This window comes from Grammomys surdaster, unplaced genomic scaffold (assembly GCF_004785775.1).
Source record: "Grammomys surdaster isolate TR1022 unplaced genomic scaffold, NIH_TR_1.0 136, whole genome shotgun sequence".
NCBI lineage: Eukaryota > Metazoa > Chordata > Mammalia > Rodentia > Muridae > Grammomys > Grammomys surdaster.
This window is the reverse complement of record NW_021604594.1, coordinates 11,511,473-11,531,991: the sequence shown is the minus strand read 5'-3', so window position 1 is coordinate 11,531,991 and position 20,519 is coordinate 11,511,473. Positions and strand designations below refer to the sequence as shown.

Here is a 20,519-nt window from a genome sequence, read left to right as displayed (position 1 = left end):
GCAAAATAGTGTTGATAAAATTGGTACAAATCAATGTAAGCTAAAAAAGACTTTTTCAAGTCAGATTTTTAAGTTTCAAGTTATATTTAATAAATTCATTTTAAGTGAAAAATTAATTGCCAGCACCTCGATACACCTCTTTTTAAGTAAATATATTTATTTAAAATCCCAGCATCTGAAATCAAGAATCTAAAAATAAAAGTCTAAAGAAAAATAAGCCAGACTGTCTTATCCATACCATTGCAGTATTTTAAATGCATCGGACTACAACAAACTCAAAAGAAAAAAAAATAGTGTTTTATTAACTACCACACTGTTATAATACACTTTAAACGTACAATAAGGTAGCCTTTAAATCTGAGGTGGTCTTAAAGATAACAAATGAACAGAATCAAACTTCTTGAAATGATGAACTGCTGTAGTTATAGGTACATTTAGGAAAATTGTAGAGCTCTTACAAGACCAGCAATGTAATTTTATTTTGTACATTTTTAATTGAAAATATAAACAATAATTAAAAAATAAAAAGAAAATACAGCATAATAAAAAACATACATTTCTCAATTAAATGTCTTGGATACATATAAATTTTAAGGGAAGAAGCAAAAAAAGGAAAATGGTTGATATTTAAGTGCAGACTACCTAGATTAAAAAAACTTAAAAAAATATCATAAAGCTTCTAGTTTCTATGACTAATATCCATATGGTTGGAGTATCGTCACTGTGGAAGTGATTTTGTTATGTTTGCATATGTTATACTTTATTGGTAATTTACAACGATGGCTTTTAAGGCCCTGGCAGACATATTTTTTGGAAACAAGATTGGATTAAAAAAAAAAAAATCTCTGCTAAGACGCAATACACCTTATTATTATTTTTTGGTCCTCCAAACTTCAGGAAAAGGGGTAATTCACTAGAACATTTTACCACCCAAATGCTTCAACCTACACATTTTAAACTTTTTAAAAACATCAGTTATATTGCCCAACTTCATTATTGAAAGAATATTAACAAGACATTATTTTGGCAAATTAAATCTTAAACATGGCTTTTCAACAGGATTTAAAAGGTGACTATCCCCTAAAGGTCCATGTTAAAATGTAGTTTTCAAAATCTTACAAGAGTAATGCTTAAAATATTGTACAGTTAACCTAATTAAAATAATTAGCTTCAAAATGACAAATTGATAAGCTAAGTAAAGCCTACACTATGTAACATTTGCTTGGAAACTTGATTTGTCAGTTATGCATAATAAAAATTCCAGTCATCAAGAAAATTACAAAAATTTATAACATGATTTCTTTCACCCACCAACTTTTTTATCTTACAATAGATAAATACCAACAGTTTCTCATTTTTACACTAAACCACACAGGATTGATGCATTTGGTTAGACTACCATTCGCATTGTTAAATTCAATTTTCTCTTTATATAACTTGGTAAAATTTCATTTCTTCTAGATTCCAAAAGTACCTACAAAACCCATGCAAATTTTACCATTTTTAATATACTATGGAATATCATACAAAGTAAGGCATTTCAGTGTCATGTATAACCAAGTTACTGTCAATCCAAAAATTTTTGCACATCAATAAAAAGATATCTAAGAACTTAGGAACAATATTCTTCTCACTACTGTATAAAAATAACCACAATGAATAAGTATTTGTGTAATATTTACTCCATTGTCTCATTTCCAGAAACTGTGACAAGCTGTAAAGGTATTTCAGTGTTGGTAAGGATGTCTTGATTGCTGGTGGCAGAAGTATTGACAGTTCCTATCCCTGACACAGACCCCTGTTGAATATTTGCAAGGATAAGTGTTGTTCCTCCTGCAGTAATCAAGGTATCATCTCTCCCAGCTTCCACAGACGCTAGCACTGTACTGCTAGAGTGAATGACTTTTTTATTTTGATGTGTTTTAATATGTTTGGCAAGGTGGTCACTTCTCATAAAGCGTTTTGAACATTCTGGACAAACAAACTTCTTCTCACCTGTAAAGGAAAGCAATTAAATTGCTTAGTTTTAAAATTACACTTTTACAGATTTAATGTAGTCTCTGCTAAAACAAAAGGTCTATTAAAACTGTACTGGTTTCATGAGCTGCACCTGTAAAATTTCCCTTGTAGAAATAACTCAAAATATTTTATCGTTTTTATGGTTTGATGAAAACAGACTGTATGGTGGACAATTTAATTTTAATACTTCATGCTAAGAATCTGAACTGAACCCTATTAAATATTTGGTAAAACTACCATCTGTGCCACTTCTTTAAAATCCAAACTGTATCCTTTTAAAAGACATTAATATTTCATATTAAACCTTCAATAATTATCAATTCAAATAAAAATCAGAATAGTTGCAGATTAAAGCAAAGACAGACCAAGTATTCAATGAGATTAAATTCAAAAATAATGGAGATAGCTAGCTGACCTATTTCAGCAGAACATCAAGGGCAAACTAACATAGCAAAGTCTATTGTTTATTACAATATTCATGTTAACACATGTCAACCCTAGCTTATTTTCCAGCTTAAATAAATCCTCAAAAACAAAAACACACAAGACACTGAACCTTAATTATGTTCAAGACCTACTATGGTAGATTATTCATAGAAGAAAAGGCAAACAGCCAACCTAGTAGATTCCCCCTAAGCTATAAGGTAGCTATAAGTCTAAATAAGCATTTTCTTTTCTCTTCAGATTGCTTATGTGAAAGGGTGACTTGCAGGTAACTGAACTGTTCAAATTTCTCCTACCTAACTCATACTGATTTCTACGTCTTAGTCCCACTTACTTAACAAGTAAGGATCATGTAAAAATGCCTGTCTTTCCTATTTCACCACTACTCACTTTCAGCAATGAACCACCATTTTTCTAAAAAAGTATTTCCTAAAGTCTCTCTTGAAACATCAATCAGAAGAGATGTCCCACCAAACACTATCAGGAAATGTTACACCCTAACCTAAGCCACTGTGTTTACTGAGCACTCAATATCAAAGTTTTAAGAGGCTCTATCTTATAGGTTCAAGCTCTCTTTAATCTATACTTAATTAGGTGATAAAATAACTCACTTATTTGATCAGACTTTCTTTCTCCATATACATCTTTTTTTTTTTTCACAACCTACTAAGGAAATGCCATTGGGGAAAATTCTGTTGGAAGACATTTTAGGGTCTACACTCCAATTGTTCAATGTTACTAGAACTTTCTCTCATGCATTTGAGCATATTCAGCACAAATATAACAGAAAGTCTTGCTACTGGAATATTCTTGTTAGTTAATCTTCATCTTCTATCTTTCTAACAACAAGAAACAACTAAAACAAGCAGAGGATGTACATATGACCTCATACTCCAAGGTCATCTTGTATGATGTTTAAAGGCAATTAATAGTTGTGAAGTAGAGACAATTTATTTGCTTAACCTAATAGAAAACTGAAAGGAGTCTAAATGGATCAGACTTCAAAATCCATGTTATTCCCTTGGCCATGCTCTTTCTAAAGCCCTTCCTCAGTGTCAATTCTCAATTCTTCAACACTGCATATAGACTGGTAGACACTCTGATCATTTAATATTAGCAAAAGAAACTCATTGTATGTTAGACTTCAGTTTGAGTCAGTCCTGTACCCATCTCAAACACCATGTGATACTGTGTATAAAAAAAAAAAGGAAAATGTGACGAGTCTCAATGAAATGCCTTTTTATTCACTTCACATACACAGCAGAAAAGATGAAATGTCAGAATTTAGCATAAGATTCTATTTGCTAGCATAATAATAAGAGATAACAGCAAATAATGTGAAATTTGTTAACTGACAGTACAAGTATGTTTTAAGATATTTAACAGTCAATCAAAGCTAAACCAAGTCTACATAAACTAAAAAACTATTTCACAAGAAAATCTATACTGGTTTGTTCTTTAAAATTTACTGAGAGTGAATTTTTGATATAAGTAATCTCATTTTAAAGATCTGATCAAGTAGGGTATGCTAAAAAAAAAAAAAACCCTTTATAGTCTGTTTAGTATGAAGTACAATACAGCCTATACTTCATTTTGTCTAATAAAACTACTGGAGACTAGGGATACAACTCAGTGTTCCTAGTATACACACGAGTTCAATCTGTAACAAAGAAAGGAGGAGTCTTTGCAAAGAGGAGAAAACACAAAAATATTAGTAACCTGTATGTGTTCTTCTGTGCCTCTGTAATTCATCACTCCGTGTAAATCTTTTACCACAGAACATCCAGTTACAAATAAAAGGGCGCTCCCCAGAATGCCAACGCAGATGTGCTCTCAGATGTGAAGTTTTCCCATAGACTTTACCACATCCTGGTATATGACAAATGTGTTGCTTCTTTTTCCCAAGATTGGTACCTCTAAAAAACACACAGAATAATATACATTTATATCAAAATATTTAAAACTATTTATGTCATATAGCTTCTTGAATTTCAAACAGGAAATATTATCACCTACATATCAGAAACCAAAACCATTAAGTCTATTTAAGTGAAAATTAATGGTTTTTAAATGTACAAATTTAATGTATAAATTTTATCCCAGAATTGATTGTCTGATATTGCTATATTCAATAATAATATAACTAAAATGACACTTCATATACAAAGAATGCACAATAAAGCTATTGACTATCCCATCAGAATCGTTCGCAAATACTATGCACAGAACCAATTCAATTAATAGTATAGGAAACTAGTTTTATTCAAAGTCATGATGTCAGATATCATTTTTATAATTTATTATCCAAAGAATAATGTACAAAAACTCATCACAGGTACAATTAGAAGGTAGATAGACAGCTTAAGCAGGTTTTAAATTAACATGACTTAAGAACATATAAGTACTTGAACAGTCACACCCTGACATACACTGATTTGGAGATGCACATTTTAAAAATTAGCTAAAGCTAAGTTAACTTTCCTAGTATCCCACACAACAAATACAAATCAAAATTATCTTTACTGTTAAAATCTTCCCCCAGAAACCATAGACACCCAAAATTATTCACAAGAGATATAACAAAATATCATTTTCTCCACAGTGCAAAATTTTACATTATACTTAAGTATTTGATACAAAGGACAGTTTGGGAGATGTTCTTAGATGAGTGAACAGAGGCATCTTAGTCTAAGCAAGAAGAAACTTTTTTTGAATCCAGAAACTGTATTTCAATAGCATTAAATACTTCAAAAATATTTCTTGAAAACAAAAATTAGATTGTTACTAAATTATCCTTTTTAAAGCATGACTTTTTGGACATAATTATCAAAACTACACCATACAAACTGTACAGTGTTTCTCTAAGATTTAAACAAAAAGAAGAAAAAAAAGGCACCTTTAACCCCTCCCCCAACTCCCCTCCTCCCTCAACTCAGTCTAAGTGTAGCCTGTAAACCTTCCACAACTACTAAATCCTCCTGTATACAATATACCTATCGTTTTTCAAACTTCACTGGAAAATGCATAGTCCCCCACATTTATATTTTAATGTACTCACACTCAGTAGCATGTGAAATTGCCATAGGACAAACAGTGCTAAACGGTGCAGTGCTGGCTGTTAGGTGCCATAGGTGTTCTGAACAGGGAGGCATCAATGTGGGCTCCAGTAGTTAGAGAAGGCTTCGTGGAGGAGGTGGGTAGGATTTAGATAGAAAGGAGGGAAGGCATTCCAGGCAGAGGAATAGCATAAGTAAAGACAAGGAGGAATCATGCTGTTGTCTCAAGGGCATGGATGTCAAAATCTAACACATTCTAGTTCCTGCTCCAGTCCACCCCCAATTTCTAACTCTCTTTAAAGAGCTGAGTTGAGAAAAATAGGTTTTTCTGCCTTATTTTCAATGCTCAAGTCTTTCCATGAGTTAGCTTTTTAAATTTTGATTGCTCTTAAATTGACCTAAGAGAAAGAACAATGTCTTTATTGGTATAAATATTGCGTTCACCATAGCAATTTCACAGGAAACCCAACTCAGTTCACTCATGACTTCACATCCCTCTGCTAAGAGTACCACTTGGGTGAAGTAGTATGATTTTATAAACTCAAAAGTGTAATTTCACAAGCATAGCAAAATTTAGCCTGCAAGCACCAACAAAATACAAGGCTGACAACTGAACAGCAGCAAACATGGGTTCTCAAAGGACTGAGAGAAACAGGAGGTAACTTGTTTTGTTTTTTTCTGTTAAATTGTATGCCAAACAAGGAACAGTCATTAAAAATGAGGCATGCATCTAAGGAAAAAAAAAAATCAAGTTGCATACTACTGTACCACAATTTAAGGTAAATGCTTAGCTTGCTGTACTTAGTACTTAAGGAAATCTGACCCCAGGGAAGACCTAGATAGATCATATGTGTTCACAGCCTATCCTATGAAGCAAGGTAAGGAGGTCTTCAAGTGTAATCATGTTTCTATCCTGAACACATTATTGTCCATTATATAACCCCATGTAATTAGCAATTTTAAATTTCTGTTTCTGACTGCCTAAATTTGTGCCCCAATAATTCAATGACAACAGAGAATTAATCCAAATTCTGGACAGAGTTAAGGAAAGTTTTAAGAACTACAGCCTGTTAGGCTTATGGTGGCAGAAACGCAAACTGAAAAATGCTGACAAAACAAACTTTGCAAAATAATTTAATGGATTGATGCTTAATTCATGCAAAACCCATGTACCAATAATGCCTTTAGATCATTTTTTAATTATTATAATTGCTTCTTCAACTAGAATCTAAAGACTGGTTCTGCTATATAAAGACTGGTTAACTGAACAATTTTAATTTTTTTTATTTAAACTATTCTTTTATTTTCTATGTATGAGTCGTTTTCCTACATGTAAGTCACCGCAAGCACAGTGACCACAGAGGCCAGAAAAAGGTATAGGGCTCTTGGGATCCATTTATGTATGTTTGAAGCTGTCATATGAGTGTTAAGAACAAGCCTGGGTCCTCAGCAAAGAGTCCGTGCTCTTAATTACTGACATATCTACTATAGCTTGCTCAAAAAAGTAAACAAAATAGTTTTCTAAAGATGAAATTCGTTTTCTAAAAATATTATCTTACCCATTTATGCATATATTGAGAAAGTGGTTAAGGAAAAAAAGGCCAATATTCTAGTCTTTAAAAACAAACATCTTAAGTTGTAGAATGTTCTAGACTATGTTAATTCTTCTAGTAATTAGTTGCAAGTAGGCCTAACGCATTAATACTTACTGAATTCTGTTCAAATCAACTCTAAGACACTACTATCCTAAGAACCTTGATTTTTTTTTTTATTACTTAGAATTAGTACACTGCTAAATCAATGAAGAAACAAAATACATTCTATAAGAAGATTTACTTTCTACAATTTCTGGCACAGGTAAGTTCTAGCTTCTACGGCGCTCACTTGTTTTGTTGTTTAAGAACGTCTGTTACTTGTAAGTGAGCTCCTTTACTCATTCACAGAATGCACTCGGCAGGCCACCGACAGAAAGAGCAATGTAGAAAGAACTGAGAAAATACACTTGTACATGTGACAGTTCACATAAATTAACAGTTCCACAAGACAACCAATCCACAAAATAAAGTTTAAAAGTTAAATACTAGAAATGTTCAACCTCACCAAGCAATAAAACACACACTAAAATAAAATAAGCTATTCTTGCCTATCAAACTTAAAAGTTTTTTAAAAAAAAAAAAAAAGTAAAAAGAAAGAAATGGTTACAGGTAATAACTAAGACACGCTTAGTGGTAAGGAGAAAGTAGGGCAGCTATTTAGCAGACAATTCCCGTTGACTCAACAATTCTATTTTTGCCAACATACACTAATGAGACAATCAGACAGATGTTCAAGAACATATGTGTGAGGATTATGACAAAGCCCAAAGGAGAAGTTATTATTTATCCACATACAATGTAATATTATAATAGATTAAAAAGAATGACACAGATCAGACTTAGAAATACGGCCACAAAAATTTACAAGAGACATAAACAATGAGAATAAGATGATTCTACTTTAAAATATATGTAATGGTGCACAAAAAATATTATGGTGGTTAAACCTTGAGGCAGTATATTATTTGTGGGGCTTTTTTTGTGTTGTTCTCTGAATTTTGGGAATAATGTTAGTTTAAAAATGTTTAAGTGAAGCAAGGCCAAGCATTGACCCCCAATTAGAGTTGACAAAGAATCTTGAAAGTGCCTCTATAAAAAGAGTAAATTTCAGAAAAGTTACTACCTATCCAGAATTCAACATTCAGTGTAAATATCTAAAGGTCAGGTTCAGAAGCAGACCCTGAGTTAGCAACAAAATTTAAGGGTTAAGATTTGGGAATATATAAATGGGTATAAAATCCAGTTGTACAATACTTTAGGATTTTTTTTTCCTTCCCACTCTTGAGACATGGTCTTACGCTACCTCAAACTAGTGGCCCTTCTATTTCACTGACTGCACACTGACCTGTGCGTGTGTGATACATATGTGCCACTATAAGAGCATAACAAGTTTTCAAATGTTAGTAGCTATCAGTCCCCTCCTCTTTTTGTGGTTCTTAGGCCTCACTTCTGTCCTAGTCATTATTGTTGCAAACAAACTGATCAAAGTACAAATCAATCAATAGGATCAACCAGAGAGCTGAAAGATGATCAAGTTTATAACCATGAGCATTCATATACAGTAATACTGTTAAGCACATTTTTCATATGTAAATTAGTACATAGGAGAAAGGTATTGTAGCCTTTCACAATAATGACTGGAGATTTGGTTAGCACAACTTCATTATTCTGTCTTTGCTTCATATATTCAAAACTGAACAAACAGATACTAAGACTACTGAATCTAAACAAAAATGTCATTGTCATTATGACATAATCTTCCCTGTCTAATACTTTCCAACTTAATCAAATCTTGCTTGATACCAACATTGCTATCCGTTTTCATTTTGCTAACATTTGACTAATAAATCTTTTTTATCCCATTTTCAGTAATACTGTACCAATCATTTGAATGCTTCTTATAATATCAGGATAGCTTTTGTATTTTTTATGATCTAAGTCCATCTCTTAATAAGCTTACTGTAGCTACATTTACAGCAATTACCATTGTGAGCTAATTCCTATCAAGTGTTTGTCTTTGTGTGTTTGTGTGTGTGTGTGTACAGTGTGTATTAAAAAGAGTAAGGATACTTTCAAAACAATAACTCACCATCATTAAGGCCTTTCATTCCTATTTCTGTCGAACATAGTAAATTCTTACTTTTATATACCATTCTCAAGCTATGATTTTTTTCCTCTATTTAGGCCAAACTCACTGATGGTTAGCAAACAGGCTAATAAAATGGGGCCTATAAAACTGCATCTGTTATATTCTTTTAAAGACTAAGCAAATTTAATTTAAAAGGCATTTAGATATAAAATTTGTATTTTTTTCTAACTTTAGCCACTCACACAGTCACACACCCAAAATGATCATGTAATAAATAATTTATCGTAATTAAGTGACATGACATGCAATGTCTTAAAATTAGAGTGATATTAGCACTCCTTAAAACAACAACACATGGTTGATGTATGCATACCTCCCACCACCTTCTTTACAGTTGGGACAGGTACAAGCTACCCTCCGAAGTCTTTTTCCTTCTTGATGTTGTTGGTCCCCTTCTTCATCTACCACTTGTACTCGTAAGTGTGTTAGGTCATTGGTATTCAATGTAGAATCACCACTGAGCTGCCACTCTTCAGGATCAGGTTCTTCTTCCTTGATTCTAATATCTGAAGATAAAAAGGAAATCAGCACACATGCATGAGATGTAGCCTACTGCTTTAAAAAGACAAACATTAGTTTTGAACTTCTCTAAGAGTATTATATAAAGAAAAAAATCAGCTATCTGTAAAGCATATTCATTTTCCTTTCATTTTTTTCCTTTTCCTTTTATTTTTAACAATAATTTCAGCAGAAGACAGAATATGGCAAGCAGTAGAGCTTACTTTTTTAAAAGATCCAGTAAGAAATGTGAAACTTCAAATACAGTTATTCAATTAGTCAACCAAGGTACTGGGGGGGCCAATCCTGGGACCTCATAGCCCTTAAATTTTTTTTCCATTTTAATTTTTTTGTTTTGAGAATTGTTATAATTAAGATTCCCAGGCTGGTCCTGAACTTGCAACCTCCTGCATCAGCATACCAAATAGGTGAAATCTGAGGCTGCAACAGCAGGCCCAATAGATTTCTCGATAAATTTAATCATCAATTTAGTCTGAAACATGTGTCTTTAGTATCTTACTACTTGTAGCCACTCTGTAAGTACCATATGAATGTAAAGAAATGCATTCACAGGGCTAGGGACATACCTCAGTCACTACAGTGCCCTGCCTCAAAAGCATGAGGATCCGAGTTAAGATCACCCAATATCCACATAAAAGTTGAGCACTGCAGTACACACATCATGAGGTTAAGGACAGCATCAGGGAAGATACACACTTCAGATTCAGAAAGAGATTCTGTCTCAAAAAGTAAGGTAATTGAGGCAGACACCCAAGGTCAATTGTGGGGGTTGGGGGGTGACGACGACATAGGGCCTGACCCAGCAGGACAGTCAAGCAGATAAAAACATGCACCTGAATTCACTTTTACAGTTTAACATACAAACTCAAGCTTTAAAGTCAACAATTACTGAAGTACTTAAAATGGCTACAACATTGCTATAGAAGTATGTGTGGAAGTCTGGGGCAGTTTGTGCCTTTTTTTTTTTTTTAAGCCCCGGCTGTCCTGGAACTCACTCTCTAGACCAGGCTGGCCTCGAACTCAGTTTGTGCTTTATTATAAACCAGACTGGAAAGCAAAATAAATATAGCAAGAAGGTGTGTTATAAAGCTCTTATCAACATTATTATGCATCACCTTTCTTTTTTTCCCTAAGAAAGGGTTTCTCTATGTAGCTCTGACTGTCCAAGAACTTACTCCAGAACCAGGCTGGCCTTGAACTCAGAGATCCAGCTGCCTTTGCCTCCTAAGTGATCATTAAAGGCGTGCATCAATTATCACCACCACCCGGCCCAATGCATCACTTTCTAAGCGAATCTATGGCAACTACATTTTCTGCAACACAGAAACAGAGTTTTAAAAGATAATATTGATAAAAGTATCACATAGATAAAATCCTTGAAAGAAACAAAACCACAAAAAACTGTAAACAAACAAAAAAGAACCCAAATTCCTGAAATATATGTATGTAAACCTAAAAACTTTATTTTAGATACTAATCACTAATGCTTTAAACGAAAATAACCTTGAAAATAAAGTGTGCAGGGGTAGGGTGTGTCTCAGTGGTAGAGTGCCCAATATTTGATTCCCAGAACCAGGAAACATAAAATAAAATGTTAACTTTTTTTTTTAAACAGAAGTGCAAAACAAACTCAATCACATTAAAAGTCTAGAGAAAGCTGGGTGGAGTGAATGCATACCTTTAAATCCAGCACTCAGAAGACAGAGGCAGGCAAATCTCTGAGTAGGAAGCCAGCCTGGGTTCCAGAACAGCCAAGACTACACAAAGAAAACAAAACATAAAATTGTGAACCTGAGGGCCGGGCAGTGGTGGCACACGCCTTTAATCCCAGCACTTGGGAGGCAGAGGCAGGTGGATTTCTGAGTTCGAGGCCAGCCTGGTCTACAGAGTGAGTTCCAGGACAGCCAGGACTATACAGAGAAACCCTGTCTCGAGAAAAAAAAAAAAAAAATTGAACCTGAGGTAAGAAGAGAAGGAATTCTGGGCCTAAGCTGGGTGGATATTAGTGCCAATCAATGACATAGAATTACTGCAAGGGCTGGAAAGCCATCTCAGTGAGTAAGAGACTGTACTGCTTTTGGGGAGGAACCAGGTTTGGTTCCCTGTACCCACATGGCAGTTCCAAATTCCTAGAGTTCCAGTTCCAGGAGATCCAACAGCCTTTTCTGGCCTCCAAAGGTACTTGCACTCACATGCACATATCCACACACAAATATTAACACATACTTATTCTAACTTTTAAATTTATTTTTATTCTTTTTAATTATGTGTAAATGTAGGTGCCTGTGGATGTCAAAAACTCTGGGGGCAAAGTCACCTCACATGGGTACTGAGGATCTAACTTGGGTCCTCTGCAAAAGCAGCAGATGCTTTTAACCACTGAGTCATCTCTCTCCAACAACAAACACATAACCAAAAGTAAGATAGTGAGCAAAAAAGTATTAATGACAAGTATAATTTGGTACATGCTGTTATACACATGTAGTCTCAGATCTCTGGGGATGATTAAGGCAGGGATTCATAAGTTTAAAGCCAACCTGGTCTACAAGGAAAAAAAAAAAAACCAACCCTCTTACCACAACAACAAAACAGGAGACTGGAGACTCTTGGAGAAGACCTAAGTCTAGTTCCTAGCACCCACATCAGGTAGCTTACAACTGCTTGTGACTAGAAGCCTCTGGCCTCTGTGTGCATCTGCAGCCATGCTCTTGTACCTGTGTGCTCGCGTACAAACACACAAAATAATCTTGGTAAAAAAAAAATATTTTTGCCTGGCAATGGTGGCACACACCTTTGATCCCAGCACTTGGGAGACAAGAGGCAGGCGGATTTCTGAGTTCAAGGCCAGCCTGGTCTACAGAGTGAGTTCCAGGACAGCCAGGGCTATACAGAGAAACCCTGTCCCGAAAAAAATAAATTAATTAATTAAAATATATATATACACACACACACACACATATATATATATATGTGTGTGTGTATATATATATATATTTTTTTTAAAGAAAAACAAGTATAAAAAACAACTTAAGTACGTTTGAGAGACATGGAGCAGAAGCTTGAAAGTTTACAAACAAGAAGTGCTCTTAAATAAAGAAATAAAGAAAGAAAGAAAGTGCTCTGTTCTGAGAGACAGTAAAGATGACTATGCTTCACTTCACTACTTATGAGAAAAATCTAGTACATTGGAGGAGGGGGAAGAGGTCGAAATGTCAGAAAGAGATAATAATCAAGAGTATTTTTTAAAAGGTTTGACTGACAGACCAACTTTTTCCTCTGTTAGATGAAAGACCAAAAAAAACATTCACTAATCCAGGTATTTCAATAATTACCTAGTATGAGCCTACACGCAGTATGAGTTTCATCTGGTGGCTGAAAACTTTAAAAGTAAAAGATATTCAATTTGTACCTTCTGTGTTTTTTTTAAAGATTTATTTCTATTTTATATATGTGAGCACATTGTCACTGTCTTCAGACACACCAGAAGAGGGCATTGGATCCCTTTACAGATAGATGGTTGCTGAGAATTGAACTCAGGACCTCTGGGAGAGCAGGCAGTGCTCTCTTAACCGCTGAGCCAGCTCTCCAGACCCTCCTTCTGTATTTTTAATAGAGAATGGGACATAAAACTCTTATCTAGATTTTATAGATCACAGCCTTTGCCCTTCTAAAGTGTCCAAGTGTAACAAGTCAGACATCACACAAATGTTGCAGTTGTACAGTATTAGCTCTAACATGATGAATAAAGACAGCCTGTAGATAGCCTATACACAAACTTAGAATCAGAATTGTATTCGATGTTTTTAAAAGCTGATGTCATTTAAGTCTCAATCTTCTTGTTTAGTCAACATCATTTGTTACATTCTCAGAAAGGGGGGGTGGGGGGGGAAGGCAGGGAGAGGACATCATAAGAATGTATCTTGATCCCTCTGGTCTGCACTGGTGCCTTGAACAGTCCTGGGACTCCAGCTCTGCATCCAATAATACCCCAAAACCCAGAGGAGGCTGGCCTCCCAGGAGCTCTAACATACCCAGGATCTTAGGATGCTGAAGGAGTATGATGGCTGCCGGAGCAACTGAAGAGACATGCTAATGCCTGGACATTCTGACCTGTGAGCTTGCTGAGTGTCCTGACAATGGTGACCGGGAAGCTGTATTGGACATATGTTCCCAACTAACCTTTGTTTACCTATATCCCGGATGGGACAGGCTGCCTTGCCTCAAGTTTTTAGACCTTATGAGACAAAGAATCAAAAAGAGAAGTTAGTTTTCTTAAATGTGACCAGATATTTGGACTCAATCATGGACTGGTCTTGAAATCAATCCAATATTGGAAATAAAAGTCTTCATTTGGAAGGCTTGTTCTGGACATTTTCAGAGACATATTTGGAAGTTAGCTGCAGTTCTCTGTGATATTATGTCAGCAAGAGATAGTGTTGGGACAGGATCTGGATTTCAAATAGGCGTTAGCACATTTGTTAAGGCTCTTTTAACTGTCAAGTTAAAATTACTTTTGTTTCTTCTACAGTATTTAATGTAAGTTGCATTGATTGTACACTTTCTAATTGTGATAGTGTGTTGAAACCTGGCATGTCTGTTATAGAGATCTATCAACCAGCTTTTGTTTTATTGCCCTGAGTATTACAGAACCTTGGTATTCTGAAAAAGGCTTGCAAGTACTGGAAGAAGTAAGTTAGGCTTTAAGCAGAAGCAAGAGGGTAGTGGGCTTGATTATTGCTGGTATAACAGCTTTAATTACATTAAATGCTAGCACCACTGCTCCTGCAATTGCTTTGACAGAAGAAGTTAAGTCAGGGGCTGGAGAGATGGCCCAGTGGTTAAGAGCACTGACTGTTCTTCCAGAGGTTCTGAGTTCAAATCCCAGCAACCACAGGGTGCCTCACAACCATCTATAATGAGATCTGGTGCCTTCTTCTGGCGTGTCTGAAGAGAACTACAATGTACTCACATATATAGAATAAATAGATTTATAAAAAAAAAAAAGTTAAGTCAGCTACTTTTGTTAATCATTTAGCAAAAAAATGTTACTAACCTGTCGAATACACAAGAGGATTTAGATAGGCATTTGGAACAACAGATTGATGTTCTTTATCCTATTCATATTATTGGAAAGAGGTTCAGAGTTTAAGAGTAAGAAGCCATCTTGACTGTCATGTCAAATACTAATGGAGTTGTGTTACTTCTAAAATTTACAATGGCAGTCATTATAATTAGAAAAAAGTTTACATTTGTAGGGTATTTGGCATAATTCTAACACCTCTCTGGATGTTTGAACTTTGCATAGTGAGCTTATGAATTTAAAGAACGCTGCTCTGCTGAGCTTTGATGCTGCAGATAGTGTTGATAAAATTATCCATGGCCTGAGGTCAGTATTTCCATTTTGGTCAAGCTTCAAGAATGGCATATATAAGCCGGGCGGTGGTGGCACATGCCTTTAATCCCAGCACTTGGGAAGTAGAGGCAGGAGGATCTCTGAGTTCGAGGCCAGCCTGGTCTACTGAGTGAGTTCCAGGACAGCCAGGGCTACACAGAGAAACCCTGTCTCTAAAAACCAAAAAAAAAAAAAAAAAGAATATATATAGATTGATCATGCTAGCCCTTTTTGTCCTGGGAATAATTTTATTACTGCCCATTGTGTTAAAGCTTGTCTTTAAACATCATGTTGGCAGCCAAAGTACATGGCTTGAAACTAAAAAGAGACACACATCCCCCCACAGTCAGTTATTAACAGGCTAAAAAGCCAAGGACAGATAAGATTCTGCACAGAGCCTTCCCAACCTACGACAGAAGTGGATTGCTTTTGACAATGCACATTCCACAATGGGTAAGGAAGGCATTCTTGGCCAAATGACCTAAGACAGACTCAGTCCTCTTTATGAAAAAGGGGGGAGAGGCGGAAAGCTTTTGGGGCTGCTTGACAAGAATCTGACATGGGTCAAGGACAAGGAAGTTGACTTCAGGCAGGAATCTTGACATTAGGCCATAACAAAGAAGTAATTTCAGGCAGAAATCTAAATTTTAGGCTAAAACAAGGAAGTAGATTTCAGACATGAAAATGACTTTAGGCTATGACAGGGAAGTAGGCTCAGATATTTTGGTCATCCTGTAAGCCCTTAGAAAGAGTGATCTTGGAGTGTTCAAGGAACTTTATTGGCTTGCTTGTTCCTTGACTATTTGCATCTATTGTATTGCTAGTTCCTCAACCTTAATACTTGCATGTAATTAAAATGGTATAAAAGCAAAAATGGGGGGGAGATGGGGAAAGGGGATGACATGCGAAATGTAAATAAATAAAATATCTAATAAAAGTTGAAAAAAAATAAAATAAAAAAGAATATACCTTATATACGCCGAGGCAGGACTGTTTTAAGTTCAATGTCAGTATGGACTTCTTTAAAGAAAGAAAAAAAAAATACAATAAACCAAGTGCTGTGTCCCAAGACTTAGGAGCCAGAGGGAAGAAAACTGCTTCAACTTTTGAAGCCAGTCTGGCCTACACAGACCTGCAGGTCAGCAAGAAGAGATAGAAAGAAAACCTATGGGAATAGGAACTACTAAGACAAAAATAAGCATGGAAAAGAATGGAAAACAACCTGACTGGAAGAATGAAGATATTTTAGAGCAGTGGGTCTAGACTTTCCTAAGACTTTTAATATATACAGCTCCTCATGCTGTGGTGACCCCCAATCATAAAATTATTTTTGTTGCTACTTCATAACTGTAATGTTGCTATTATTATGAATCATACTGTAAATATGATAGTGAGAGAGTTGTTTGACACAAGTTGAGAACCGCTGTTTTAGACCATTCCTACTATTTTCTACTGTTAATTCTCTTTCTGAACCTTCAAAATATGTTTAAACAATGTGTCACAAAACAGATGCTAACAATTTAGTTTTCTTTCTTACTGTACAAATACAGCTTAGCCAAGTTCAAACACAACACATTTTGCCCATCAGAAATAAACCTCCTAAAAAATAAATAAACCTCCTTACATTAATAGCTTAACTACTCAAACTATCAACTTCAGCAAAGTCCTGTAGTGCATACTAGGCCCTTTTCATCTCTTTCTCTTGAGTCATCTTGTACTCATCCTGCCGAAATTTTGTTCCTAAATAAAAATACAATTATCTCTTTATTTAATTTTTTATTTTCTCCTGGATTAAGTTCCAAAAGTCAAGGAATGATTCTAGAAAAATAAAAATATTATTATAATGATCTAATATGTTTTCTGTATCTAAACCATAACACTAAGAAACCTCGTGTAGAATGTGGGACTGGCTGGTAATAACCCATTACAGATGGTTGTGAGCCACTATGTGGTTGCTGGGAATTGAACTCAGGCCCTCTGGAAGAGCAGTCAGTGCTCTTAACCACTGAGCCATCTCTCCAGCCCCTCTTTTATTGTGTTTGCATCTCTAGTTCTTTCCCTCACTTACATGAGTTGAAACCCAGAAATTTAGGGTATCTTCAAAAACTTATGTTCATAATTTGAAGTTTAGAATGTAACTTTATTTGTTCAACAGATACATAAATAGTTGAAAAATGTTAAGTCACTCTTCTAGGTTCTAAGGAGAGAATTGTTAACAAGACTTAAATTCACGTATTTATCAGGTTTACCTTTTAATTAGGAGAGGACAAGTAAGCAGGCAGCACTTGGTAGCAATTAAGATATGGAAGAAGAAAGGCTAAGGAGGAATAGGAAGTGAAGAGAAGGGAGTAATTACTATTTTTAACAGTGAACAGAGATATTTTCTGCCAGTGTGGTGACATCTGACCTGAAGATGGTAATGGACTGGGTGTGGCCAAAGCACAAAGAAAAACAAGCTAGATATGTCTGATGAGTTCAAGGGGGAAAAAAGATAGTCTGTATGGCAAGAGTATAATCAATGTGGAGAACGGTATATAGATCAAAGAGGCAAAAATGGAGCAGGCAAAGGAAGAGAACCATATATGATATACATTATTATGCAGGCTAGTTTAAGAACTTCACATGTTATTCTGAGAACTACTGAAAGGAGTGGTAATATTTAAACACGATTTTATCACAATAAACTCAGGCCGGGCGGAGGTGGCACACGCCTTTAATCCCAGCACTTGGAAGGCAGAGGCAGGTGGATTTCTGAGTTCGAGGCCAGCCTGGTCTACAGAGTGAGTTCCAGGACAGCCGGGTCTATACAGAGAAACCCTGTAAATAACCAAAAAATAAATTAAATAAATAAATAAATAAATAAATAAACTCAGGATTGTCCTGGATGCTGAATAAAGTCTGCTAGAAGACAGTGGCAGACAAGCACAGGCAACAGTAATTTATATTAGGAAGTTATTATAAATTACTACAGCAAATTACCAAATACAGTGACATAGATTTTAAGTCCAGCCCTATGAAGCAAAAAAGCAGGCAGATTGCTGTGAATTCAAGGCCGGCCTGGTCTATGTGATGAGTTCTTGGGCAGCTAGAGCTACACAGTGTTTAGAAACAAACTACAGCAAAAGATGGTACTGTCTAGTGGCCTTGATGCATGCATGCCTGCAGTCCTAGCACTAAGGAGGCTGTTGCAGAAGGATCCCAAAATCAAAGCCTGCCTAGGCTATATAGTGAATATCAAGCCAATCCGATCTACACCATGAGATCAGGTCTTAAAAAAAAGGGAGAGGGATGGTCAGAAACTAAGAGTGCTGACAAGGAGGTTGCAGAATGACTTAGTCAAATATTTTGAGCCGCACACCTTTAATCCCAGCACTTGGGAGGCAGAGGCAGGCGGATTTCTGAGTTCGAGGCCAGCCTGGTCTACAGAGTGAGTTCCAGGACAGCCAGGGCTATACAGAGAAATCCTGTCTCGAAAAGCAAAAACAAACAAACAAACAAACAAACAAACAAACTTCTTTGGGGGGGGGGAAACACCAACCAAATGGTGTAGCGGGAGGACCCGGAGGACCTGGGGGCCCAGGATTAGGAAGCCGCGGTGGCTTCAGCGGAGGATTCAGCAGCAGTCTTAGGGGCTGCGGTCGTGGTCGAGGTCAAGGCCGAGGCCGCGGGGCTTGTGGAGGAAAAGCTGAAGACAAGGAGTGGATCCCCGTCACCAAACTGGGCTGCCTGGTTAAGGACATGAAGATCATGTCATTGGAGATCTACTTGTTCTCCCTGCCCACTAAGGAGTCTGAGATCATTGACTTTTTCTTGGGTGCATCCCTAAAGGATGAGGTTCTAAAGATTACGCCAGTGTAGAAGCCAGAGGACCAGCCTCAAGGCTTTTGTCGTTATTCGGGACTACAATAGTCACGTTGGCCTTGGTGTTAAGTGCTCCAAGGAAGTTGCCACTGCCATCTGAGGGGCCATCACCTTGGCCAAGCTATCCATTGTCTCTGTGTGGAGAGGCTACTGGGGGAACAAGATTGGCAAGCCCCACACTGTTCTGTGCAAGGTGACAGGCCGCTGATCCCTGCTCCCAGAGGCATTGGTATTGTCTCTGCTCCTATGCCCAAGAAGCTACTGATGATGGCTGGCATAGACGACTGCTACACTTCAGCCAGGGGCTGCACTGCCACCCTGGGCAACTTTGCCAAGGCCACTTTCGATGCCATCTCCAAGACCTACAGCTACCTGACCCCCGACCTCTGGAAAGAGACTGTTCACCAAGTCTCCTTATCATGTTCACTGACCATCTTGTAAAGATCCACACCAGTCTCTGTTCAGAGGACTCAGGCTCCAGCTGTTGCTACCACATAAGGGTTTTTATACAAGAAAAATAAATGAATTATGTCCATTAATTTAAAAAAAATTTCCTCAGACTTGGCCATCAATACCTTTAGTGTGTGTGTCCCTTTCCTCGTAATCAAACTCAAAGGCAAACTGCTAAGTCACTTTAATCTTTCCTGTTGTAACAATGAGAGTGAGCAGTGGTCATAACTGAGTTGATCCTCTCCAAAGGACTGACTCAATTATTTCCTAAAATGTTTTTTCCACTTTATCTCTTAGTAACATTGCTGTTTCTAATCACATACCTTTAATCTTAGTACAAAGAGGCGGGGATCTCATCTCTATTCAAAAATCTGGTCAATTCTTTTCTAGTTCACCTCTTTCTAGTAGATTTGCTGGAGATAATGGCAGCTAAACTATCATTTGTTTCCCAAGCTCATCTCCGAAAACAAAGAAAAGTCCTTGCCACCAAAGCTTTGGCATCTAAGTTTTATCAAATGTTTTTCCCTTGGACATTACCAGCCTCTAATAGTTGTTAGCACTGAGCCAGTTAAGGTTTTCTGATAATAACAAATTCCTTCTATCAATTTTTAATTAAAACAAGCTATAACTTAAGTATGACCCAACAGACACATAATGAAAGTTACATGTATAATTCCCAATTGTCAAGTAGGTAAAAAGCAGTAAAACTTGATTACTACTCCACTTAACCCATGATCAATATAAAAAGTATTAATTTGAACCAGGCAAGGTTCATGCCTGTAATCCCAGCACTTTGGAGAAAGAAAGAAAGAGGACCAGGACTTCAAGGCACTCTCTCTCATCTACAGAGTTCAAGGCTAGCCCAGGCTACATGAAACTCTAAAAATGAAAAACAAACCTGAGATTTTTATATTCTATTTTAATACTAAATCTTCAAGATTCAATTTGTATTTTTCCATATTTTAGTCTACATTTATTTCAAGCACTTAAAATCAACAGAGATCTACTAAAAATAAAGCTACATTTTTTAAATT

The 20,519-nt window shown here is 36.2% G+C and overlaps 1 protein-coding gene and 1 pseudogene across 1 annotated transcript in view; one reads left to right on the top strand and one right to left on the bottom strand.

Annotated features, from left to right (window-relative positions):
- Positions 1-275: 275 nt before the first annotated feature.
- Positions 276-20,519, bottom strand: part of Sp3 (Sp3 transcription factor) — a 43,853-nt gene continuing 23,609 nt past the window's right edge. The window contains exons 5-7 of the mRNA XM_028763036.1: positions 9,577-9,769; positions 4,183-4,379; positions 276-1,995 (exon numbers count right to left, since the gene is read on the bottom strand). Coding sequence (XP_028618869.1) covers positions 1,679-1,995; positions 4,183-4,379; positions 9,577-9,769 — 707 coding nt within the window. The 3' untranslated portion in view covers positions 276-1,678. The remainder of the gene's footprint in view (positions 1,996-4,182; positions 4,380-9,576; positions 9,770-20,519) is intronic.
- LOC114617409 lies at positions 15,624-19,533 on the top strand (annotated as a pseudogene).